The 26,751-nt window shown below is 43.7% G+C and overlaps 1 protein-coding gene across 1 annotated transcript in view; it reads left to right on the plus strand.

Moving 5' to 3' along the window:
• The window catches only part of kiaa1109 (KIAA1109), a 95,245-nt gene extending 69,236 nt beyond the window's left edge, over window positions 1-26,009 (plus strand). The window contains exons 65-90 of the mRNA XM_080480345.1: window positions 113-243; window positions 332-455; window positions 583-695; window positions 2,188-2,278; window positions 2,841-2,900; window positions 5,024-5,286; window positions 5,488-5,703; window positions 5,924-6,104; window positions 7,111-7,300; window positions 7,593-7,754; window positions 7,872-8,011; window positions 9,111-9,306; window positions 10,027-10,227; window positions 10,393-10,569; window positions 11,396-11,533; window positions 11,988-12,230; window positions 12,314-12,467; window positions 15,548-15,705; window positions 16,972-17,161; window positions 17,678-17,895; window positions 18,294-18,545; window positions 18,876-19,079; window positions 20,238-20,432; window positions 22,733-22,867; window positions 23,366-23,555; window positions 24,997-26,009. Coding sequence (XP_080336471.1) covers window positions 113-243; window positions 332-455; window positions 583-695; window positions 2,188-2,278; window positions 2,841-2,900; window positions 5,024-5,286; window positions 5,488-5,703; window positions 5,924-6,104; window positions 7,111-7,300; window positions 7,593-7,754; window positions 7,872-8,011; window positions 9,111-9,306; window positions 10,027-10,227; window positions 10,393-10,569; window positions 11,396-11,533; window positions 11,988-12,230; window positions 12,314-12,467; window positions 15,548-15,705; window positions 16,972-17,161; window positions 17,678-17,895; window positions 18,294-18,545; window positions 18,876-19,079; window positions 20,238-20,432; window positions 22,733-22,867; window positions 23,366-23,555; window positions 24,997-25,213 — 4,539 coding nt within the window. The 3' untranslated portion in view covers window positions 25,214-26,009. The remainder of the gene's footprint in view (window positions 1-112; window positions 244-331; window positions 456-582; window positions 696-2,187; window positions 2,279-2,840; window positions 2,901-5,023; window positions 5,287-5,487; window positions 5,704-5,923; window positions 6,105-7,110; window positions 7,301-7,592; window positions 7,755-7,871; window positions 8,012-9,110; window positions 9,307-10,026; window positions 10,228-10,392; window positions 10,570-11,395; window positions 11,534-11,987; window positions 12,231-12,313; window positions 12,468-15,547; window positions 15,706-16,971; window positions 17,162-17,677; window positions 17,896-18,293; window positions 18,546-18,875; window positions 19,080-20,237; window positions 20,433-22,732; window positions 22,868-23,365; window positions 23,556-24,996) is intronic.
• The last annotated feature ends 742 nt before the right edge of the window (window positions 26,010-26,751 follow it).

Raw genomic sequence — 26,751 nt, forward strand, 5'->3', positions numbered from 1 at the left:
ATTTCGGGCACAGCAGCTGGTTGGTAAATGGCTCTTATGTGTGATCGGGCGCTCGGTATCCGTTTTACCTGACGTTTGTGTGTGGGTGTGTATCGCTGCTTCGGCCAAACAGGAGACCATCGACCCCAGGAGGCAGATGGTGATGGGGAACCAGGTGATGGACGCTCGTGGAAGAAAATTCACCAAGCGGGTGGTGGACATCCGAGAGCTGAATGAACAGGCCAAAGTCATCGACGACCTCAAGTAAGAATCTCGCGTGGTCATGCAGCATTTGACTGTTTCTGTGGAAAGAGTTTAGCCAGCTAACTTCATCCTCCTCTCGTCTTCGCAGGAAATTGGGGGCCAGCGAGGGCACCATCAATCAGGAAATCCAGCGCTACCAGCAGTTGGAGTCTGTGGCCGTCAACGACATCCGGAGAGACGTCAGAAAGAAGCTGCGGCGCTCCAGCATGAGGGTAAATCTTCAGCTCCAGACCTCCACAGCGTGGTTAACTTTGAGCCCAACCACTGCAGCACAATGCCGGAGTCTTGCCTCGCTCGTGCTTTTATTAGCCTGTTCTGACAACGTGTGCTTTTACTCAGGCGGCCTCTCTCAAGGATAAGTGGGGCCTTGGCTACAAACCAAGCTACAATCGCTCCAAAAGCATCTCGGCCGCAGCGGGCCGACCACCTCTTAAAAGGATGGACAGACAAAGGTAACACTTGAGGGCAATAGAAACCTCTTTCCCTGGTGTCACATTAGCATAGAAATGGCACCATTAAGGGTCCTTCATGTTGGTATTTACTGTCACCTTTGTCTCACTGCGCCGCTGTGCTGCAGCCGGCATAATGCATTTTTGAAACGCGTTCCCATTGACCCTCTTATGGTGACTCAGAAATGAGAAATATAGTTTAGAGAAAAATAAGTGCTTGGTGCTTATTAAAATGCATTTATTCAGAAACAACATAATTGAGCTCGTCAGATTATATCAACAATTCCAAGACTTTAAAACCTCCGGCGATGGAAGAGTGTGTCGAGTGGGGAGGCAGATGTGGAGATGAACCCGATGATAACCTCTGATCGTGTGCAGGTTTGCTGAAACCAAAAACAAAGGAGTGATTAATTCTTTCATCCTTCTGTGCATTTCATCCCTCCCAACAGGTGTAGCAGGTGGGATTGTTTTCATGTAGTAATAAACGGTGATCGGGGTGGATGCGTTGCACGGATTTGCCGAGAAGTTTTTTCTACACGCCAGATCCCTTGATATCTGACACAGATCACATCAAGTTTTTTTTTTTTTTTTCCAGAATTTGACTTGTGCAAAATGCTGAATTTCTGAATGTTTTCACATGTCTGTGACGTTTCGTGTTAACAGAACAATTCTGGTTTGTATATACAGAAATATGATCCCCACTAACAGAGGGGCAGCTTGTGACCGAACGGTTCTAAACCACAAAATTATGGTGACTCATTTCATGAAAATTTAAAGATAATTCCATATTTAATACTGTAATTACAGAGTTTAATAGTTAAATGAAATTTAAATGTGTTCTTTAAAATAAGAGCCAATAATGTTTTTATTTCTGAAAATTGGCTCGCAGGATTCAAAGAGTAAGAATGGGGTCTTGGGGTCTTAATGTGGCCCATGGTTGCTCTGGGCTACGTCTTGTGGTTTTCTTTGACATGTGTAAATCTAATTTTCACAGCCACATAGCAAGCGGAGACTGTAAGCTCAGGTCCAATGGAGTCCCATAACAGCAGACAAGCGCGGCTCGTTGTCACCTGTTCTGAGTCCTGTGTCAAGCACAATGAAGTGGACTTTCGTCACCACACTGTTACCAAATGTTTTTGCACCATTAGTTTTTGTGTCCCTACAAAGATGTTCAAGGAGCATAGCTTAACAGCCCGGATCGCAATAGAAAAACACAATTAATGTCTAAAGACGTGTGTAATGTCCAGGAACAAAGCAAAGCTGCATCAATCAGAATTACTTTCTGTAGCTTGAAATATTACTTTAATCATAGTTGGATAAGTTTTCTGTAAATTATTTGTTTTGGACAAAATATGCTTATAACAATAAATTGCAAAAACATGAACACAAGAAAAGAGGATATAACGACAAAACACATACTTTTTGGGAAAACGCAGTGTTATACAACCAGTGCTTTAAAACATCTGTGCATCTCATCACTTTACTGTGTCCTCAGCTCCCGAATTGGAGATATGGATGACTTGCCGGATGTCCGTGTGGATGCATCATCTCCTGGACCTCGAGTCACTTTCAACATTCAGGACACGGTAAACTTAATTCAAGCACATTCACTTATGAAGCGTAGCTATGACACATCAGCGCGTGTATTATAGGTTCCACAAGCTGATGTGATTGCACTGGCAACGCAACGATGTTGTTCCTGTGTTGTTTTATGTCTGCAGTTTGATCATTGTCATCTCATTATCCATCACCGTGTACGGTTTTTAAATGTCAGTCTACCCTACAAAGGCAGATAACAGCCACCGTATTGTTAAGAAAGAAAACAGATACAGATGTTTTGTCCTTGCACAATCTGTCTTGTCTGCTTCTCTGAGCTCCATTTTTAGTCACTGAAGGAGAATTCTGTCTGTTGAAACTTTCAGGGGCAGCTTCTCTCATGTCATTAAGTCATTATTTATACCTTTGAAATAAATGTAATGTTTTTAATGCAAAGCAATTTTTACTTAGTCCATAAAAACACAGTAGTTGCTGCATTCTGCCGGAAGAATTGTGTTGATGTTCATGTTGTAGTGCCTACGGGAGGAGGGGGAGTCTTTTCTGGGGGGGATTTACAGATTTAATTTTAACCACGTATTTGTTTAATTGAAGATAAATGCTCAAGCGTTGGACTCTGCACATGCGCCTGTCAGTCCAGGAGATGTATTCAAGGTATACGCTTCAAAAGACCACATCTTACTAATAGAATGGCTAACCAACTCCAACCAAGTACCTCCGTGTGCTCTTTTCCTCTGTGATTGCCTTGGCGGCACTGAAAGGACTTTGAAAATGCAAACTCAAAACAGGATGAACCCGCAACTACACAGCACGTAATGTACAGGCACACAGCGGCATTATTGAACATTTGCATAATAAGTTTCCCGAGATCCGGCTCTGTGAGTCGGTGATTACATTGTAATTTCTTTCTCCTGTATTGATACAATTTGATTTAAATATTTACACATGTTAAATAATGCCATACAAATAATGTTCCATCTACAATACAGGACATGTTGTCCCTGTTTTCCATTCAGATAAAATCAAAGCAAGCACATTTTAAGAAAGTTCTATCAAAGAATGAGATTATTGTGGCGTTGGGATGTTGCGAAATCAAAATGTAGGTATTACCCACTCATCCTGTTTTGAAGCTGTATGGGGGGGGGAGAAAAATCGATCAGCTTTTCTTTGATCTTCATGGAGTGACTGATTTCTAACAGCTTGGCATGGGTAGCCTCTGTACCGCAGTGGGTAAGCTTGTGTTTGTCACAGCGTAAGCTCTTTTTCTCTAACTTTGCAAAACTTTTATGCTTTGTGTTATCAAATTTATAATTTAGCTTCGGCTGGTTACGTTCACACCAAATCCTAACAGCGTTTGTCTAAAGATAGTGAAGAATGTTGTTGAGTATTCCCTTAAGCCTCGTCTGCACACTTTGGGGACGAACTGATGATGAGACGATCAACTATTATACGATGTTGTGCAAGCTAGTTTTTGGTTTTATTAGTTAAGTGAGGATATTCATTTATTCCTTATGTGTGCTAAATAATGCCGAGGCCCTCACACCTGGCTAGCTCTCCTGAACAAATTCAGCTGGCAGTACCACCCACCTACCCACCCCCACCCACCTACCCACCACCCCTACCCCCACCACCACCACCATCGTTTGAATTTGTACAAAAGCAGTGTTAGTTTTAGGTTATCCAATGTTCCCCGGTAGTGAACAGTAATTTTGTCATACTGTGGTTGCCAGGCAACCAGTGGAAACTTAAATTCCTCCGAAATGCTTTGATGGAAACCTGCTGACCACTTTAAAAAAGACTTAGAACTTATTCGTACTTAATCTGCCGAGGTTTTGCCAGCTGAATTTGTCTTAAATCTATTTTCAGTGATCGTTTTCCATCTACCTTTGGTGTAAATGAATAAATGTTTTCTTCACTCTCCAGTGGCTCTATTCATCACTGTTTAATATCAAACCAAGCCTGGCTGAATAGATTGATGGCATGCCACTCTGCAAGGACAGCACATATTGTCGGTCTGACCATCAGAGCAGTCTTGAACCTGTGTTAGTCGCGGATGCTGACTCCCAGTGTGAACACTTCAACTGATGTTCAGCAGCCTCTGTCACTGCCTCGCTGATCTGCCGCTACGCCTGACAGTCGGCCTTCTTTTCCAGCTGCCATTCACAAACTCCGACGGGTCCACTTTCTGGGGAATTTTTCTACTGTGTTTCGCCTTTTCTTCCTGTAGGGCTGTCATGTCGTCCTCTCTCCTCACAGAAAGCACATGACCTCCCAGCTCCTCAGTGGATAATCACAGGCATTGGTGTTTTGTGATTGGACAGAGTCGCAAAATTTCATCAAACTCGTGTAATAATTTTTGTGTTCAGATAAATAACCTAAAATGTTGCGGACTGTAGTCATCTAAGGCATGTACTTATTCGGTTCGAAAGATCTAAAAAGGACTTCTTAACCCAAAAAACCCAGTCTTGTTTTACCACTTTGTACCACAAGATGGTGTGCTGAGTCACTCTACAGTCGAGTCAGATTTTACAACCTCAAAGTGAAGAAGAAGCTATGACTACAATCAATACTGGCAAGCGAGTAGTGAATGAAATCCCCAGTCACCAACCTGTTCCAATCCACAGAACACCATTTCCTCCAGTTGTATGATTTCTTTTCTAAACTTCCACTTTAGGCATCATTCTGCATTCCCCAGAATGCTAGTTTGATGTCTCTAAGTAGGAAGAGACGTACCACCTGTCACCTGTTTGAGTTTGACTCTCTGTCCTTCTCTGAAGTTTCCCGAGGAGTCAGAGGTGGACCTGTTGTCAGTCACCATTGATGAGCCATCCCATCTTCATCATCACCTTCATCTTCATTCTCCATGCGATGGCCCGCACTCAGTGTTCAGTGCTCCCTGCACCCCTGCTGTCTTCTCACCCACCATTCCCTTCCAGCACGACGACATGAGGCGTGACGACCTGTCCTCCTCCTCCTCCGAAGACTCCGAGAAGGAGGACGAGTTCGAGCGAGAGAAACCGCCGAGCTATCGCAGGCCTTTGTGAGTCGGCTCCTTGTTTGTGTTTTTGTTTGCTCAGGCGTTCTTGTGATGAATGTTACATCAAAGCAGGCACCGTTTATCTCCTGTGTAAATGTGTGAAAGGATCCCTTTTATGTTTTTTTTTGGGTTGTTACTTTAATTAATAAAGCCAAGACAGTTTTCCTTATTCACTGAAACCTCCCTTTGTTTTGTGCTTTTCAGACAAGCATCTCACAGGAAGCCCTCAGGCTTTTCTGCAGTGAGTCAGCTGTTTAGCGAGCGCTGGCCCAGCACACCCGCCAACCGCAGCTTCGGCGGCCCAGCCACCGAAAGAAACATCGACTTTGAGCTGGACGTCCGCGTGGAAATCGACAGCGGGAAGTGCGTCCTTCACCCAACCACTCAGCAGCCCGAGCACGAGGACATTTCCTTCAGGAGGTGCGCTGAAAGTCTCACTACTCCCACGGAAAGCTCCAGATTTTTACTTCCAGTCTGGCTCGCATTCCCCGCTCTTCTTCACCGGCAGTCACATTTTAAATACCATCCAGTAAAGACTCCAGTGAAAAATTCTTAAACTGAACAGTTTGTTTTTTGCGAAATAAAGAAAATAAGTCCCTCCTTCATTTGATCTGACGTCCGTCCCTGCTGTTTTCTCTAGAAGCTGTGACCACAGCCTGAAGAGCCTGGACCAGGAGTCTCCTCCCAAAAAGAAGAAGCTGCAGCCCACGTACACCTCCACCACTCATCTCCTCGCTGGCAAGAAATGCCCCTCCTCTTTGCAGACCAAATCCAATGACATGGAGACCACAGTCTTCTACATTCCAGGAGTGGACGTGAAGGTTGGCCTGCATACATCATAAAAACACATTCCCACTGTTATTGCCTAGACACTGGTGACATCCGTGTGACACTATTACCTTTCCTAAGTTTAACTATGGCATTTTTCAGTAAAATTATTTTTGTGTTTCTCAGTAGGTTTTGAGCATGTATTTTCCTAAAATGGTGTGGTTTTATGATTCTTATCGCAAAGAAAATATTGTTTCCAGTTTATCGAATTACAAAAAATCTGAATTAAATGGAATAAATTGAGTTAAAAATTGATGGCAATTTCATTAAAACTGTGCGCAATGATACACGGAAGAAGATACCCCAACAGCACTCAAAGGAAATCCTTTATCAACATTTATGTTATTTTAAATTTAATATCATCCTGATTTACTTGGATTAAAGAATAAATATATTTGTTGTGTTTTTGTGTGACTTGGGCACTTTTGGGGGAGTGACTATCTTTACAAACCAAAATCAGCAGAAGGGCTGTTATGATGACCAGATGGGGGTTTATCCTCCTCATCACTTCCAGCAAATTACACTCTGGTGTTAAAACTAAGTAAACATTTGGACAAGATAATCTGGGCATCATCTTCACATGTTTGGTCAAATCATTTCATATGTGTCTTCTGAGCAGTTGGTATTTGTCTCAAATATTTGATGAACTCGCGAGTTAAGGTCACTGTGACCCAATTTACTCTTCTTGGCTCAAGATGTGGAGAACATCTGGAAGATTTCCTGCTTTCAATCTCTTTTTTTTTTTTTTTTTTTTTAAATGTTCACGCTCACTCAATAATGTTCTAATAGGATTAGTCCTACCTTATGTTTGCATAATTTTTGGACATACACTTTAAAAAGTCAACTAAAAAAAGTCTTCACTTCCCCCTGAGCCCAGGGGGGAGTGATAAAATATAAATTTTATTGCAAATCAATGGATTTTCAGCACCAAACACGCACAGGGTGGGTTTCCAACTTTACTTTGAGTGACTACTTAATTTCCACATCCTTTCTTTACAGTTGCACTACAATTCCAAGACCCTGAAGACGGAGTCGCCCAACGCCTCCCGCGGATCCTCCCTCCCCCGCACTCTCTCCAAAGAGTCGAAGCTGTATGGTATGAAAGATAACGGCCCTCCCAACCCTCCCAATGCTGTCCAAAGCAAGACTAACTCGCTCCTACCTCCCCCGCCCCCACCTATTCCATCAGGTACTGAGCATTCCCTCATTTTTAATTGCATGCCCGAGCACCATCTCTAATCAGACACTAGAGCACCACGCCTCTCCGAGCTGATGTTTTACGTCCACACGTGGGCCCACTGAATTAAAATGCATGTGATTTCATCCCTTATTTTAAGGCATGGATCTTGAGGGCTCATTCATATTGACAGAGAGAATCACACCAAAGACATTTGTCAATACAGTTGCAGTAGATTTAAAGTTTTACGGTTCTGTAGTTGTAGCGTCCAGCCATGACATGACTTTGATTTGTGTCTTTGCAGCCAAAGGTAAGAGCAGTGGAGGAGTAAAAACTGCCAAGCTGTATGCCTGGGTGGCCCTGCAAACCCTTCCAGAGGAGATGGTCATCAGTCCCTGTCTGCTGGACTTTCTGGAAAAAGCACTGGAGACCATTCCCATCACTCCTGTGGACAGGAACTACGCAGGTCTGTTTTGTGTGCAGCGTTTGAGAATTGGACCCAGACTTGATTCTTTGACTCGTGTAACAACACCCAGCTGAGTACCTGGTGAAAAACGTTTTGATCTCATATTTTTGATATCAGCTGTGGCGTCGCAGGAAGAGGACATGGGTCAGTTCGATGCGGTTGAACCACTGGAGGAATCCACGACTTCCCTGGTTTCCTCTTCCACGTCGGCCTACTCCTCTTTCCCCGTGGACGTGGTTGTTTACGTCAGAGTCCAGGTACTGATGATGTCACTCTGGTTCCTAAAGCTCACTGTGTGTAGATTTCTGGATCAATGTGTTATATTGTCTTCTATCATTCAGAATGTCCTGAATCCGGTCTTCTTTAAGACTTATGTCATTAGTTATTACTCACATTTCCATTTCCACATTATGTAAGTGTTGATTAATGCCTTTTCTCTGCATTGGAGGTGGTCGTGAGTCACTAAAGCATCTCGCTTGCCTTCACTCGGGTTCTTAGAGGTTCGACAGAGCATTTTTAATAGTTGTTATAAGCTTCACCTGTCACCATTCATCGTACCAAGTACTGCCTGTCGTTCTGTTGTCGGATTAATGACAGAAAGGTGCTGGTGACTCACTCCACCATCTTGTGGATTGAACTGGTATTACAAGGCTCAACAGGCTCACTTCTTGACTGGACAGTGTTAGGTAGCTTGTTCATATCATATCTTTCTTTAAGCTGATGTCATGACATTTGTTTTAACCATTCATTTATTGAACTTTCTTTTTGTGTTTAAATGGTGTATTACATTTTAATTTTAATTAATCTTTGATGAGCAAATTCACCTTTCTATTATAACAGATGGACCAAAAATTTAATTCAGTCTTTTGAGACGAGAGACGACAAAAAAAATAATAAAAATACACACCTCCTCATTGTGGTTTTATAGAATGTTGTGCTGCTCTCTCTCACAGGTTTATTGATATGTGACCATTTTCATGTGTATTGAGAGTGATGGATTACATACCAACAGTCTGTTCTGAATTAGCGCTTGTCATCAATACTATCTCGTTTTTTTAAGGTGTACACTTTCTGTAGTCAGTCCAAGGAACGTCTGTGTAATGGTCAAAAATTTTAAAATGGTCTTTTAGTACTAAAAAGTTTTAACACAAACCTATTTTGACAAAATATTTTCACACGCTGCCTTTTTGATTTAATTCTTTGTATAAACATGGTATTAAGTTATGAACCGTCAAAATTACCGGTGAGTCGTCTCCTTGATTACTATATTGTGTTGTATTGGCTTTGTTGCAATTTTTTTTTTTTTTATCTATCTGTGTATCAGTAAGTTTACACCAGAGTCACTTGTGTTTGCAGCCTTCTCAGATCCGCTTCAGCTGCCTGCCCATGTCCAGAGTAGAGTGCATGCTGAAGTTGCCCTCTTTAGACTTGGTCTTCTCCTCGAATCGAGGGGAACTAGAGACTCCGACTGGCACCCATCCAGCCGACGGATCACACCCGCCGTCCTCCACTCCACCCGGCCAGCACATCCCCAAACCTCCACCTAGCAAAGGTGAGGAGATCACCACCGGGAGTTTTGTTTTGGCCCGATGATGAAAACAGTTTTATCCACAGTCTGTGACACAGCGTGAGCAGACGGGCAGTATTATCCGACACTACAGGGTGTATCTTGGCTCTGTCTGATCTAATGTGCTGCACAGGTTGTCACCTTGTGGCCTGTTTATGATTTTGCTCTTCAGTCTCTTCATGCCAGATGATGCAAGTTGTGCCACACTTATTTTTTTTTATCTAATAATGTGTGTATTTTTTACTATGGTCTATCACATTAGAAAGAAATGGTTATGAAGCCGTTATAGGGCCCTCATTGAAATACTTTTGTGACTAAAGACAGAAGTAGATACATACGTCATGAATAAATATTTAAGCATTTTGCATCACAATGCTGGTCAGAGAGCAAAGAAATCAGCACAAATATAAAAATTTTATGCTGGATGATTAGCTAGGATGTGTCGTCAGAAATTATTGTAGGAAATACTTCAGTAATAATTCTTTGATCATTTTTGTTGTTGTTTTTGCAGCTCAAAAAAAAAAAAGAGTAACAGCCTGAAAACCTATTATTAATTTCATTCGGTCTTTAGGTCCTGTTATTTTATGATTTAAAATCCCCAATTTACAATAGGAGTCAGAATTTCATTGCATGATTTAATAAATATGTTAATTAACGAATGGGTTCTCCTCCATGTTTTTTGCGCTTCGCCGTGCCCCCTTCCAGCGTCTCCATTGCTGGGGAGCCCCCTCGGCAGGACCCGCCACAGCAGCAGCCAGTCCGACCTCAGCGGCCCCCCCAGTAACTCCTCAGGCCTCAGCTTCACCGCCTGCATGTCTGACTTCTCTCTCTACGTCTTCCACCCCTACGGCGCCGGGAAGCAGAAATCAGCAGTCACAGGCCTGCCTCCAGGCCCGGGGCCATTAGGTATGCAACGTTTCCTGTAATAGTCTGGAGTTTTAATTATGCGGGACTGGAGGTTTTGACTTATAAATGTGTCGAGTGGCACTACAGAAGAGGTAGATCCTTCTTTCGCTCTCTAGGATTTTTCTCCACATTCATCTTATTTGATTGCCGCACTTGATCCTGCAGGTACGGTAGATGAGGAACCGTCCTCGGTGACGGGAAGAAAAGATTCTCTGAGTATCAACCTGGAGTTTGTGAAGGTCAGCTTATCCAGGATGAGGCGCAGCGGAGGCCCAACCTTCATCGAAAGCTTCATTCCTGCCAAAGGTGGAAAAATGGACACCACACTCATCAACATCTCAGGTACAACGTCATCCGCAAAGAAAGACTTATCTCTATTACACAGAAGTATTCAGGAAATTAAGATTCTGGGATGTTCGAAAGTATTAAGCAACAAATGAGTGTTTCAGAAAATGAGGTGACTCAAATATCTTTTCTTTATTCAGGTTTGCCTGAGATAGTTGAACGTTTGTGCCATCAGGTTTCTCTTAAAAGCCATCATTAACAACAGTGAGAGGTCTAAAGCTAATAAAGTGTACAGAAGTGTTCCAGCTGATTGCTCAGTTGCATCAGCTCAGCTGGTGATACTTTAAGTGCTCATAGGGTAGAGCATCAACGATGCTCTTTGGTGCTGACATTTAGTAAACAACTTGAGATGCAGCTTAAGGAAGCTGCTGGTGCTTCTTTACGGAGTTAAAAGTCCAGACATTTATTTTTCGCTGTGTTTTTCTGTGTTTCCCGGAGAGCGGGTGCTTTCTTCTCGTCAGTTTTTTTCCCTTCTTAAAGTTTGAAACTACCATTTTGGGTTAAATGTCTTACATTCTGGGAGTAAAGCAGAACTTTTTTATTTTTGTTATTGTGATTTAATTCATAGCCAGGGTAGTTTTTCACCAGGATTGCTTAAGCATTCAAAGCTGAACCTTTGGGGGATGTAAAAGTCAGTACTGCGCTTGGAATTTAACCAACGTGGAAACCTGCACACAAAAACCACAGCAGCATTGGAAATGCAGCCGATAATGAGCGGATGAGCACATGAATTCGTCAAGAGCGTGTGTGTGTGTATGTATACGCTATGAAAACCTTAAAAGAAGTGTCTCATACTTGAACCGATGTGATTTCCTCTCCTCAGCGGTGTGCGACATTGGCTCGGCTTCTTTCAAGTACGACATGAGGCGACTGAGCGAGATCCTCGCCTTCCCGAGGGCCTGGTACCGCCGAAGCATCGCCAGACGTCTCTTCCTGGGAGACCAGACCATCAACCTCCCAGGTGACGTCTCAGTGGCTGTAGTCCGTGATAAAGAAACAGCCATTGTCAAAATAATAGCATTTTACCGGACAGGTTTTCACATCCACATACTCTGAGTCTCTATACACAGCTATTTTAATGTATTGATTGGGGCCCTCACTTTACATTTGTGGTAAATATTCAGCTTTTGTGTGATACCTAACACAATAAGAAGTGATGATCTCTGGGCTTCTGCTGTTTGGTCCAACTTCAGCATAAATATCCCGCAGCAAGTCTTTCATTTTATACAGAAATAAACAAGTAATTCACAGAAATATTCAAACTTGTAAGCCATCTCCTTTGATCTGAAGCAGTGTTCATTTTTGAGATCCCAGCACTCATTCAGTCAATATGCCCTCCCATTGCTTGCTGCTTTCACTCTGACATTTCTAAATATGCCCTTTGCTTTAATCTCCAAACCTTGGACTCCCTCCAGCCTCTGGCCCAGCCACCCCCGACTCGGCCGAGAACATCACCCAGCATCTCTCCCCCGAGTCCAGCCGCAAAGCCTACTGGAGGACCTGGGACGGCAGCACCGGGACGCACATGCCTCAGTCGCCCAATGTCTTCTCGGAGCACTCCACGGGGAGCAACATGTCCCCGAGCAGCGTGGGCCACCTTAAATCCCCCGCACCAGGTCGCACCAGGAGCGTGTCAGATTCCTCCGCCCCGAGAAGAGGTAACTGCACACAATGTTCAGCATTCATACAGTGTCAGGAAAACATTATCCCCCCCCTAATTTCTTTAAAACTGTTTTTGTAGATTCTGTGACAAAAACATCCACCCCGTCCTTCGGTAAAAACGGAAAAGCAGCCGGTCAGCAGGGGGCGCCGTGGGAGACGCTTGTGGTATTCGCCATAAACTTGAAGCAGCTCACCGTCCAAATGAACATGAGCAACGTCATGGGAAACAACACGTAAGAAGTCACACTACTAATTTACTCTGACTACTTATTGTAACTCAAATACTCACGATCACATCAGCAGTGCAGCAACATTATGCAGAGCCTGTGACTTTAATATAGCAGCATTTTTAAAAGAGCAATGATAATATTGACCCGAGAAGTATGTTTTATTCATGTTCTGGCATATGCGGTTGATAGCACGTTTGTAAATTCTATTATTACTTTGGTAAAAGTAGTCAGTTTCTTTCCTCCTGGTTGCATGAATTTCATTGACACGAAACTAAACTTGAAAATATATTCAAAATGAAGTTATAGAACCATGGCACACACTGAAATGATACGAGAAGATTCAGCTAAAAGGTGAGAACACAGGGATCACGACTGTAACACAGACACTGGGGAGCCTTTGTCAAACTAAGACAAACAGAAATGAAACCTGACAGCTGCTAAAAGTCCCAGTTTACAAATCAAGTAGAAACAGAAAAAAAGGCAGTCAAACAAAAAGTCGATGTAAACAAGTTTAGGCAAACAAACTATCATTAAGAATGAATGTGCAGTGGGCATTTAGCATTATTGACTCGCGAAGAACTCTAATGAAATGATGAAAGAGGATCACATCGGTTTCAGACTAGATTTTTTGGGGTTGCACGACTTTGATCTTATTGATGGCTCACTTACGAACTGTGTCGTCTCTGAGTGAGCAGAAACTGCCAATAACAGGTGAGATGGAGGTGATTTGTGTAAATCTGAATTAATTAAGGTGTTCTCCAGCAGATCTGCAAATACAATGATGGGAAGGCTCAGAATAAGTCCAGAGATGCAGAAATGCAACAATAAAGAGACACTAAGAAACAAATATTCAGAATTAGAGAGGTGATCCAGAACAGAGTGGAGACTGAACATTTTCTGTGGGAATAATTTCTTCTCCAGAATATGGATAAAAAGTCTCTCTCTTTTTCTTTCTCTCGCTCGCTCGCTCTCTCTCCCTCGTTCACATTAGCCTCTGAGTCATGAGACTAATATTTTGGGAATAATGGGGCTCAGAGTCTTTAGTGATGTTTCTCACTAATACAAAATGAGATCCTTTCACGTGACTTGGTTGTGTGTCCACGTGCTTCACCAGTTTCAAATTAAAATTTGAACCAAAGTAGCAGGTGTTCAATTGGTACACTGAGCCAATCGTTGCCATGGCAACTTTAACTTTAGCCAGCCAGAGATGGGTGATGGCCATTTAGTAGTTTCCCAGTGTGCCGGCTCTCTTTGCCGTTTTCTACCATTTGAATTTGTAAAAAGGTAATCCAGGTATGACTTCTCAACAGTGGAAGAAAAAGAAAATTACTGAAGGAAGAGTGCACAGACAGCTTTTCCACTGCACACTGTCAAGTTTCTCTTTCTCGCCGTCAGTAGATACTTCTCTCCTGCTACACCTCACTTTAACTGGAGGAAGTGATATTGCGGCCCTAATGGTGCCTCGTCCCCCACCGACACAGACTGTAGTTCATCTCAGGTGCTGGGTTATATTTCACCAGTCACCACCAGCGCACAGTCACTTCAACTGCTCATCTGTGCAGTCGCAGCTTCAGATCCTGCTGAGTCGGAGATAAACGCGGCGCACAGGGCTGTTTATGAGCTCTGTATCATCAAAAAGTTTGAGAACGGCCTTCTCCCTGGAAATGTGTGGCTTCCCTAAACAACACTCACGTCGGCTGCTCCTTCCTCAGCAGGTCCGAGTGCAGCAGCAGCAGACTTCACAAGCTGCAATCAAATCAGATAAGGAAGGTCGAGGCAAGGCAACAATGATATTCAAAGTTGCTTTACGTTCCAAACATGGACAGTTGTCAATCAGAAAGTTGGATTAAAAACAAGATGAAAAAAAAACAAACAATGAAATATTGCAACGCAAATAAAAGGAAAACAGTTGGAGATATAAATGAATCCTGTCTTTGCTGAAATGCAGCAGCAAACAGAAAATGCTACATTTTGGTTTAAATGAACTCAGAGTTGAAGCCATCCTGCAGTTTTCTGGTTTGTTACAAATATTTGGTGCATAAAAACAAAAAGGAGGTTTTGCAAGTTCGGTTCTGACTCTAGGAATAGAAAGCAGGATTAATCCTGAGAGATCTGGATGACTTGCAACACAACGGTTCTGAGATGTATTCTGAGTTGTCTTTGTATTTGTTTTAATGTGACTCTTTAACATCAGAAACTGAAACAGAGCATTAACTTTTAATTTCTCCTTAATAGCGCCAAAAACCACTACTTCAGTTTTATCTTTGTTAAGCCAGAGAACATTTTGGCACATTGACCTGCTCAACACACACACTGAAGTAGTCTCCAGGTGCGAGAGCAATGTAAATCTGTGTGTTATCTGCATAGATATGATGGCACATTTTGTTGTTGTCTAACATCTGAGCCAGTGGGAGCATGTGGATGTTAAACAGAAGTGGACCCAGGATGGAGCCTTGTGGGACTACAAATGGAATTTCATTAAACTCTGACTTGAACTTACCTGTTACCACATAGAAATTCTTCTCCTTTCGATAGGTTTTAAACCGGTTTAGTGCTCTGTCAGAGATGCCCACCCAATGGTCCAATCTATGTAGCAGAGTATCATCATAGATAAGTGTCTGATGAAGCACTGAGATTGAGCTAAACCAGAAGTGAGACTCTCCCAGTGTCAGACTTCAACACAAGCTGCCTCTGTGCTGTGGATGAAAACTTGACTGAAGGAGTCATTATCCTTCAAGCCTGGACACGACGAATCAGAGTATACTCACATTTTTAAAGTCATACACTGATCACATTGTAGTGAGGTTGTTTCCATTAAGAGGGCGGTGGAGGACAGATGTGACCTCGCGGTTGTCATAGGCAAATTGTACTTTTTAAGGAAACGAACTAAAAAAAACTCTGTGCTAATGACATACCTGCTGGGTTATTTCTGAGCTTTTTCCCTTTCTGTTACCTGTGTTTCTCTCTGGCCAGCTTTCTCTGCCATGAGTCATTTAGTGCATCCTCATGCATTATGCAGCAACATTTTCAAGGAGCGCTCACCATCGTGATTGTTTTGTTTTTTTGTTTTTTTCCCCCTGCAGCTGGACAACCAGCGGGCTGAAGAGTCAGGGCCGCCTGTCTGTCGGCAGCAACCGGGACCGCGAGATCAGCATGTCCGTCGGCCTCGGCCGCTCCAAGCTGGACTCCAAGGGCGGGGTGGTGGGTGGCAACATAGACGTGAACACCCTGGAGTGGGTCTGTGAGTAAACAAAGATGTTTTCTTTTCTTTTTTTTGTTTTTCTTCTCTTTTCGTTAGTGGCTCTTGTTCTGGCAGAGTGCAAAGGTTTGAAAGTAGAGCCAGTGTGCCAAAGTGCCTCAGCACATCACTGAAACTCAAAAAACCAACACAGAGACCCCTTTACGCTCCACTCTCACTACTTACTCTCTAAATTATGTTTTGGTTTTTCGGCACGTAAAGAACTGAAAGTACATCTTCTCTTTGGGACAAGTGGATGGTGATAAGTTGATTCAGTGATGGTTCTGCTTGTAAACAGCAGCAGGAGTGACATACTTTAACTTGACCGATCTGGAATTCAACATTACCCTGTTTCATTGAGAAACAGCCTGTTGGATTCTCCCGCTGACTTGTGGATTAACTGCAGAAAATAAGATACAGTTTGTTATGCCCTTTTTAGACTTTGAAAGTCTGATTATGATCACCCGAATTTGAAGAAGCAAAAGGTTTCCAGCTTTTACATATATAAAGGTCTGCCCTCTATCAGAATATTAAAGCTTAATAATATACAAACACTTTCATGTTCAGTGTGTTGATGTAATGCTCCTAATAACTTCTGCAGTCTTTTCGAGTCTCTTGTTAGCGATTAAGTTTTTTAATCCTGTTACGATAGTAGTTTGAGTCCATAAAATTAGATAATGACTGATTATGAAAATAAAATGTGCCATGAGTGACTTTTTCTCTATATTGTTTTTAAGATGGCTTCAACTTTCTTAGAAAGTATCTGAGGAGTGGTTAATATTTCTGTTTCTGACGAGCTGAAATATGTGACACATTGTGAAACTTGTTAAAGATTCAGTGGTCATGGTGCCGCTGTCATGAGGAATAGAAACAGTGTTGTTTGCACTCTGGGAGTAGTACATATGTCAAATCCTTTTAGCTGCACCAGGATAGCAATGTGAGGTTTAAAACACAAAGTTTCCAAAAATACATGGGACAGTCTTTGCATGATGTTTTTTAGATTCAGCCAGTTAATCACAAACATCAATATCAGGAAACCAGAAGTGTAATAATACTAACTTAGATATTTATTTCAGAACTCCTTCCTGTTACTTTATCATAAATTGCTGTTTACACAGTTTACATGATGCCCAAACTCGTGAAAAATGAAAAAGTTACAAAATGTTCTGTATGCAATCCTGTGACTTCATTTTAACATGACTTTCCCAAATTGTCTCATTGGATGAAAATGCGATTTTTTTAAACCACTTTCCTTTCGTTTTGTCGTAGCCCACATTTCTGAGCACCCGAACAAGCAGCCCAGCCACAAGATCCAGATCACCATGGGCTCCACAGAGGCCCGGGTGGACTACATGGGCTCCAGCATCCTGATGGGCGTGTTCAGTAACGCTGACCTGCAGCTGCAGGATGAGTGGAAGGTCAACCTGTGCACCGTGGACACCAGCCTATCGGAGAAAAGGTGATGTCTGCACAGAGGCGGCTCTTCACACAAGTGGCATTCAGATTGCATTCACTTGTGTTTTTTTTCGTGTTTAGTCTGGGTCTATTTGCTCATTAGAGCGGCTGCCATCAAAAACCAGATGGCTTCAAACGTCTGCATGGAAAACACTTTAATATGCAGGTGCAGTTTCTTTGCTAGAGGCCTGTACTGTATTCAATTACTTAAAGTGTGGAAACACAAAGCATACTACCCATTAAAAACCATTTCAAGGCGTCGGGGCTTATGAGGAAAAACAGTGTTGACATTTATTGCAGCCATTTCGGCATGCTGGGCGAGCAGGCTTAACAAAAAGTGTGTTTATTTCCGCGCAGAACAGCACAATAGTGGAATTAGAGCCCATTAGGTTGAGTGTATATGCACTTTTCGTTCATCTCCAGGACATTTCAAGCTGAACTCGTTTCCCGCAGCTACCTTTTTCAATCATGTTTCTCCTGAACCCCCCCCCCCCTTACCCCCCGACATTCCCTTTTCCAGTGAGATCTTTGTCCACGGAGACCTGCAGTGGGACATTTTCCAGGTGATCATTTCACGCTCCACCACGCCAGACCTCATCAAGATCGGCATGAAGCTACAGGAGTTTTTCACTCAGCAGTTCGACACCAGCAAGCGGGCTCTCTCCACCTGGGGGCCCGGCCCCTACATGCCCCCCAAAACCCCCGTCATCAACATGGAGAAAGGAGCAGCAGAGCTTTGTAAGCAGGCCTCGTTCCATACTGCTGGGCGAAATATTTAACACACACTCTGGCATAATAAGGCATGCACAGCATGAGATTGAGGCAGTGGGGCTGCTTATAGGAAACGAAATGATTTGTAATTCTAATGAGCTTAATTTGTCGAGCAGTTTTTCAAACTGTTGACAAGGTTGTTCAGCAGCCGAACGTAATCAGACATGCTCACGAGAAACAAAAAGCACAAGCCGCATAAATTTCAAAGATGGAACGCTGCATTAAAAGGATCAGCACAACGTGATGCCCAAAATGGGATCGTGTTAACGCCGGCAGCATGCCTCATGTACCAGAGAGAGTTCATTTATCTCGCTGCGTCCACGTCGCTTCTCATCCCATGTCTGCTAACCATCTTTGTCACACAGACATGGACGCGGCCCATCACCGCCACTGGCCCGGAGTGCTGAAGGTAATCGCCGGCTGCCACATCTCCCTCTTCCAGATGCCTCTGCCCGAGGACGCGGTGCAGCTGGGCGGCTCTATGAGCCTCCACGGCAACCACATGACTCTGGCCTGCTTCCACGGGCCCAACTTCCGCTCCAAGTCGTGGGCTCTGTTCCACCTGGAAGAGCCCAACATCGCTTTCTGGACGGAGGCACAAAAGATACTGGAGGACGGTGAGACGGGATGTTCATTTCTTCCACTGTAGAATGCATGATACACACACTGGGATTTTTACAAAAACTTTGTGTTTATATCTAATAAAATAGTTTTGGTAGGGCGGGACTTCTGAAATGTATGAAATGTGATTTAAAAACGTAAAAAGTTAAGTATTTTAACTTTTCCAGCCATGATTGGTCGTCATGTTTTTGATTTGTATGTTCTTGTTGGGGGGACATCGTGTGATGCAGGCTTTCTGAACTTCTTCAAATCTGGATCAAGTTGGAAAAAAAAATGGATGCATTCACACGCTGTTAATTCTGCCCATTTGTTCCCGTGGCATTCAGGCTCCAAAGATGACTCCACGTACATCGTGCAGACTCTGGATTTCCACCTCGGTCACAACACAATGGTGACCAAACCGTGTGGCGCCCTCGAAAGCCCCATGGCCACCATAACCAAAATCACGCGGCGGCGGCACGAAAACCCTCCACACGGAGTAGCCACGGTCAAAGAGTGGTTCAATTACGTCACTGCCATGAGGAATGAAGGTAACCATTGCCTTCATGTATCCGTATAGGTCTTTTACTCCTTCTATTAGCTGTTTTTATAGGGTCAAATTAACCCTCAAAACACTATATAGGGACCCGAGGGACAGCAGATGCCTCATAAGCCTGGTACTATTCATTAATTAACCATAAACACAGCCTTTTCAGCTTCTGAATAGCCAATACAATTTAGTTGGGATTAGGTTGAATAGCATGACTCATTAAATAATGGAATATTGAGCAATAGAAAAGTGAACCATGATAAATTAACAATGTATTAAATTTTAATGTGAAATGTACTCAAGTGGCATGAAGGGGCTGCATTCATGTGTGAGCGCTGTACGAGTCGGTGTCGTCCTCCAGTAGACTCCCTCTTTCAACCTGGCTCAGACTTTTCCATCACCGATCAGTCGTGACACTCTTTGACGTGTAAATGATATAGATGAATGTCAGTAGTACTTTTTAAACCAGCGAATTCGAAGACATCTTGCAGTCTCGGTCCTGTCCCTCGCACTTCCATCATATCTTCACTCACAGAGACAGTGGCGAATAACACCTGCATGTTTGATTCTTGCACTGTCTGCTCATAAATGTGTTTGTCACTCATATAAATATTGAAAACTTTTAAGTATGTGAACTCCTGAGACTTCTCTGTGGGTTATCTGACAGTGAGTCGGTGAAAGTGATTAAACAATGTTATGATTTTAACAAATAGCAGTCGGGAGGTGTGAGGTCAAAGCGTGCGCACAGTAACTTGTGGTAATCTGTCGCGTACTGCTGCTGATAATTTGTAATGGATTGATTCAACATTAACAACAAATGATGGGAATGAAATTTGCAAACAATACATACATGAAAAACATTGTGAATTCAAATCGATCACTTTAATGATTCTCTTCACTGACTCTCAGTAAATCGAAAAAAAGTCACAGTTAAAGTGAAGACGAAAAAAATAAAAACTTTTCTTGAATCGAGACAGCTCAGACAGACGGCTTTCTTTCCCCCCTGAAGATCGTCTTTTCTCTCTCCGTGCACCCGCTGCCTCTTATCTGAAATGTAAAGTAGGCGCAGATAGCATTTAACAGAGCCAGCGAGTGGGAAAGTGAGAGCGTGACCTCAAACTCCAGACAGTCTCCACATGTTTCTAATCTCTTGTTTCAGAGCTCAACCTGCTCAGGAACGTGGAAGCCAACAACCAGGAGAGCGGAGTCGCTGCCAAAAGCTCCAGTCTGCTGAGCAGCTTCCGAAGCTCCTCCAGCTACAACCACGAAACGGAGACCATCTTCGCTCTTCCCAGAATGCAGCTGGACTTCAAGTCCATTCACGTACAAGATCCAGATGAGCCTTCGCTGACAGGTGGGCGATTGCGCTCTGTGTTTGTGTAGCATCAATAGTCATCTCACAGCACATTAAAGGTCCCATATTATGCAGAGTTCACATGAGAATGGTTTTCTAATGGTAATATGTGTCAGCATTGAGGCCTCAGAAGTGAAGAAAGTCTGTAATCTGCCTCGCTTGTGTGCTCCACAGCTCATTAGCATTTAAAGGTACAGGCACAGAAACAGCCTGTTCACTAGAGGGACTTTTAGGCCTCGTTCACACTGCAGGGAAAAGCGTCCCAATTCAGATTTTTTTGCTCACAAGTGACCCATATCCAAGCTGTTTTGTGGCCGTGTGAAAGCACTAATTCCGATTATAATTATTTTTCACACCAGACCCAGGCCTTGTTCTCATATGTGGTGCCAATTCGGATATTTTTCTACATGTGACTGACGTCACAGATGAGCGGCTCCGCCAAAAAGTTAAAAGCAGTGCTCTCTTTTTACCTCATTCTCCTTCCTCTTTCCCTCGTCATGTTGTCTAGATTTTCTCGGCTTGTATTAAACAACCACTTGAAAATGAATCTACACGCTGACCAGCGTTGCCAGATATGGCGGTATCCCCCAATTGGGGAGCCAAATTATCTTACCTTTTAACTTAGTTTATTTTGTGCATTTGTGTGTTTATGGCGAGTTCATTGTTACACATGAAATGATTCCGACGCAGGCTGAGATTTGGGCTGTTTTCTATTGAGGTGTGTGGGTTTTACGTTGTTTGGGCTTGAAAACACTGAGTCACATCTGGCAACCTTGGTGCTAACCGTCGTGCCATGCGTAAATAGCGTGCTCCGGCGGGACTTCACGTCGTCTTCTGCACTCGGGCCCGAAAACATCCAGTCCGATCACGTTCACACGGCAAGTTGCGTTTGAAACGATCGCAGCAAAAAAATTATGATCATCAAGACCTGCGGTGTGAACGTAGCCTTAGACAGGAGCAAGGCTGGATTTTGGTTTGACCTCTGACAACTCTATAAAATTGTTGAAAAACTACATAATATGGGACCTTTTAAAATAAAAATACATAAAACAAAAGAATCCCACACGAGGCGGCGGCTGTCTACCTGGTCAGGGGAAAGTCAGAGAAGAAAGTATAGGACAGAGAATAACAAACAAAGGACATCAGACAGCAACCTAATCAACAGGCTGCGGAGCGACGGGGGAAGGAATTAACGGTCAAACACCCGAGGCAACGTGTGTGCGCGTGTCTGTGTGTCCGATTAACAGTTAGTTCTGTGCTTCCCCAGCTCTCATTCACGAGAAGTTTGCCCTCGTCTCAACAAGTCTTCATGGATTTTATTTTAAACAGATAAGTGGACTCACAGTCCAGAAGAATCCTGACCTGCACTAATGTGATGTAAAAAAGAAAAAAAAAATGCGTCACAAGTCCCTTTGTGACCGGCAGTGTAGAGATGTGAAATCTAAAAAAATTAACTGAAGCGATGTCTTCACTGAAATAGTGTTGGCTTTAGAAACTCAAAGAAAAACTTGCAGTCTGTCCTTCCATGTCATTATACTGCATCTATCAATCATTCATCCGTCTATTCATTCATTCATTCTAGCACTGATCGATATATCCATTCCCCTATCTATCCAGTCATCCATCCATCTTCTCTGATAATTCATCCTGTTCAGGGTCGCCCATAGTTGGAGCAGATGTGCACCTTGGACAGATCAGAGGACAAACACAGAGATTCTCACCCACGGGCAGTTTACAGACTTCGATTTACCTCACGTGTCTGATTTTGGCCTGCGTGAGGAAACCTGTGCGCGCGCACACACACACACACACACACACACACACACACACACACACACACACACACACACACACACACAGGGGGGTAGAACATGCAAACACTGTGTGCATTCTTGCATCCAACCATTCCTCATCAAACCCCCAACTCACCCATCCCTGAAGTCCTCCATCCAATCTTTTATTCATTTCTTGCGTTCATCAATAGAGCCACCTATTCTAGTGTCAGGCCAACGTTTCATTTATTCATGCGTCCCTCCATTCATTCATCCATCTGTACTCTCCCGCATTCTCCCTCAGTTATCCATCCATCTCCATGCATCTATTTATTCCTGCACCCGTTCAGCCCATCATTCGTTCATCTCGATCACTGAAGTCACGCACTCTTGTTTCTCCCTGGGTGTCCATGTGACCGTGGCGGTAATTCGTAGACCGAGTCACTCCTAACGTCACGGCGTCTGAAGCGGCCCCCGGGCCGTTGTCCGCCTCACATGTTTAATTCATCCCTTTTTCATTTGTTCCAGACGCCAACAGCAAACCGAAGGTCGAGTGCAGCGTGGTGACGGAGTTCACCGACCACATCTGCGTTACCATGGACGCCGAGCTCATCATGTTCCTGCACGACATGGTCTCGGCGTACCTGAAGGAGAAGGAGAAAGGTGAGGGCCCGCTCCTCTGTTTTCTCGCCTTCGGTTTCCATACCGGACTGACACGACGGAGCACATGAGTGCGTCTGTACCTGGAAGCTTGTCGGTGAGCCGCCAAACGCGTTTCACGGGGAGCGCGAGGTCGGAGCCCGGCGCACGCAGCGTTTTAAACAGCTCTCACAAAGGAACAAATTAGCACTCTTTATGCCGCCAGCCTCGCATCCTGCAATACCAATAAAACGGCGCCATGACTCTGTTCTGCTGGTTGGAGCAGCTGAGGCGCGGACGTTTTCAGCGGCGTTTGATTAATCCTGTTTAATTGAAGCGGGGCAGATGGGTATTTGAATTTGAATGGATGTACCGCACAAAGCTATGTGGACGGCGATCTCGGGGGGGTTTATGGTTCTGTTCTGTTCTGTGCTCGGCTTCTGGCCATTTGATAAAGAAAAGACAAGCCACGACCTGATTGCCTCTCTTTCCACCCACCCACTCATTCCCCCTTGTCTTCAGCCCTCTTCGCCCCGCGGATGTTCGCGGCGCGGCCGGGCCAGAAAAGCCCCACGGCTCTGCACGACGACGGAAACGGCAACGGCAACGGCAACAGCAACGGCGACAAGGACAAGGACGACGGCGTCAACTACACCACGGTGGACTGGAGAGAGTTCATGTGCAACACCTGGCACCTGGAGCCCACCCTCAGGTCAGCGCTGCCCCACGGCGCCACGCACTTATCTTTTACGCGTTCTTTTTTTCCTGAAATGTTGTTGTTGTTTGCGAGCAGCAAACAGGAAGGACTCACACTGAGTCGTGTTCATGCATAATGCACATTTCAGACAAAGGATGAAACGGGAAAAATAGAAAAACGGCACATCCACATATACAAAACTGTCCCACGTTGTTATTTGCGGCTGCACTCCAGATAAATTTAGACTTTTCCACGCCGAGGACGTCAGTTGCCGTCCTGTATTTTCACATTTCCTGGCGCCGTAGCACCTGCCGATGAGACCAGCCCTCACATTTCCAGCCCAGACAACAGTGAAACGTGCACGTTTTCTAAAACCCGCCGCGCATTGTTGAGTTAAGTGGGGGGGGGGGGGGGGGGGGGGTTTCTATTGGTTTGCACTGATCCTCACATCGTCCATGTGCAGAGACGACAACCACCGAGCCACACACGAAGAGAGTACTAACTGCTCATGAATGAACGCAAGTGGAGCTCAGTATGATATGCAGGCATGGCTCATTATTTTTCACGTTTGATGACTTGGTTATTAGCATTATCGTTTTATAATACAGCAGCTGTTAGTGGACTCATGCATAAGATTACCCTACAGCAATGGGTTTGTACGTGTGGTCTTTACAATGGAGGAAAAAGGAGAGCGGCTTTTGTGAGATGGTGCCAAAGGAGAGTAGGGATCGGAAGACGCATAACGCACCGAGTAACTGAGTTACTTTCCACAAACAGCCGTGATTGAAAAGTTTCATCAGCTTTTCCCCACAACTACAAGATGTGAAACAGTCGGCTGTAATCGGGGTATAATTGTGTGCTGGGACCTCGGCGGTTGCTTATAAAATGCAAAAATCAAGAAATATGGCTGAACAAGAAAATGGAAACAATCAAGGCCACTGATGTATTCTGTTGTCATCGCAAACAAATGAAAGAAAGAAGAGGGTGTTTATTACCACACAGAGAAGAAAAACCACATTATTCATCGAGCCTCGTAACGCAGATCATAAACTACCAGGAATCTGCGTGACAACCTCCGTCTCTGCATGTGACTCGGGGTCCTAAAGTCTTTAAAACAGGAATGTAATGGAAAAGTTCAACTAATTGAATTCAAACTGTGAAATATCTGTCTGAACGTTATATTTATTACAAACAAACTGTAATATTTCAAGCATTTTATTTGTCGTTCCGTATCATTTTACCTTATAAATCATGAAAGTCAACAGATCAGATGTTGTTTTCAAAGAGTGACTCTTTTTATTAAAAAAAAAAACTGGTTATTTTCGGAGCCTCACATTGTAAATAAACCCTTTTTACGCTGCAGCCAGTGAAGATAACACGAGATGAAGGTGTTAAACTGCCTCCATCCCTTCATAAAAAAAAAAAACACACCCTGAACTTTTCACCCAACCTCCAGGCTCATCTCCTGGACGGGGCGGAAGATCGACCCCGTGGGCGTGGACTACATCCTGCAGAAGCTGGGCTTCCACCACGCCAGGACCACCATCCCCAAGTGGCTGCAGCGCGGCGTGATGGACCCCCTGGACAAGGTGCTGTCGGTGCTCATCAAGAAGCTGGGCACGGCGCTGCAGGACGAGAAGGAGAAGAAGGGCCGGGACAAGGAGGAGCACTGAGGGAAAAGCCCACGCTCTCGTAGCACTGGAGGTCACACACACTGAACAAAACAAAACAAAAAAAAACACGAGAAGCACTGGCGTGCGATTGTCAAACATTCTACCTGCTCGACCCTGTGAAGCTCGGCATCAGTCGTTTACTGTTGCTGCTCGCCACGAGCAGCTTGTGGTTAAAGCGTTTTGCACCAATTTTGTCTTTTTGGTTTTTTTGTTTTATTTCTTTTCTGTATATTTTGAACAAAAGTAGCACATGCTAGTATTGTTTGACTGCTTTTAAGGTTGAAAAAAAAAAAAAAAGAAGGAAAAAAAAAGAAAAACCTGCCTCTTTTACCTGTTGTAAATGACCTTACTGAAACCGCTTGAAAGTGATTTTATGGCTTAATCAGGAGAAATGATTTCTTAAACCATTGCCTTTTCTTTGTTTCCCATGGAACACATGGTAGGTATGCTTTATGTCATTTATAGCTGTAGCTTTACAATGTTTAAGAACAGTTCAGTGACGGTGTTCTTGATTTTTATTTAATTTTTTTGGGGGGACGTGAACAAATGGACACTGGGAGGTTACGGCACATTATCCACTCAGTCACCAGGATGTCCTAAACTCGCGATTAGAATTTGATCAACATCGTTATTTATGATTATGTGAAATGCAAAGTCTATAAAATGTACTAGCTTGGTGTGTCAAGCTTCTTTTTGTCTTTTTTAATCCACGGTAGAACCAGTGTATATAGGTAAATTTCTTAAATGTGTTGATTTCTTAACTTAATAAAAACTATTGCCATTCAGTTTTAAATCGAGACGTGTAGGTATGTTTTTTTTGTTTTTTTTGTCCATGTGGTGTGTGACTGAATCGTGGATTTGCTTGACTGATGGAAAAAAAAAAAAATCTTCTATTGTCCCCGAACAACTCTCCAACTGGTGAAGTCATCAGCGGCATATGAAACGCCGTTACTGCAGTGCAGGCAGAGAGATCATTCAGTGATTGTGCTCCGGTGATGAATGTGGGTTATTTAGGGTTTTCAAACCCAAAAAAAAAAATCTTTGTTTTTTTCCAGAAAGTTACATAATCACTGACATTAGAATAACCCAGCAGTGGGAGCAGAAATCCCCTGAGATTAGCGCGAATGCGGCTCCATGAAAACGACTGGGTTACATTTCCAGCGCCGACCGAACATCATCCGACAATGAGACCGTGTTTGGGAAATGGAGAAAGAAAAGATCTGAAGGATTTTAGAGCAACTGAGCGGCAGAAACACAAACTGAAACCCCAATCGATTGGAAAATGTGAGCAAAGTTGATCGTTTACTGAAACGTGCCGTCTAATTCTGAATTCGGCAGATTAAGTGTAGGTTGGCCAGTTCAGCATCTTGGACTCTTCTACAGTGAAGTCCAAATCCTTTGTATTCAAAGTTTATTGCCCCCAATCCAGCTTTTCTTTGATTTTCATCCATTGGAATATTGAATCATAGGAGCGACATTCACAATCTGCTGTGTCTGTGTGAGCTGGACTGGCTCCGCCCACACATGTCCGTCTTGAG

This window comes from Lipophrys pholis (genome assembly GCF_963383615.2).
Source record: "Lipophrys pholis genome assembly, chromosome: 14".
Taxonomy (NCBI): domain Eukaryota; kingdom Metazoa; phylum Chordata; class Actinopteri; order Blenniiformes; family Blenniidae; genus Lipophrys; species Lipophrys pholis.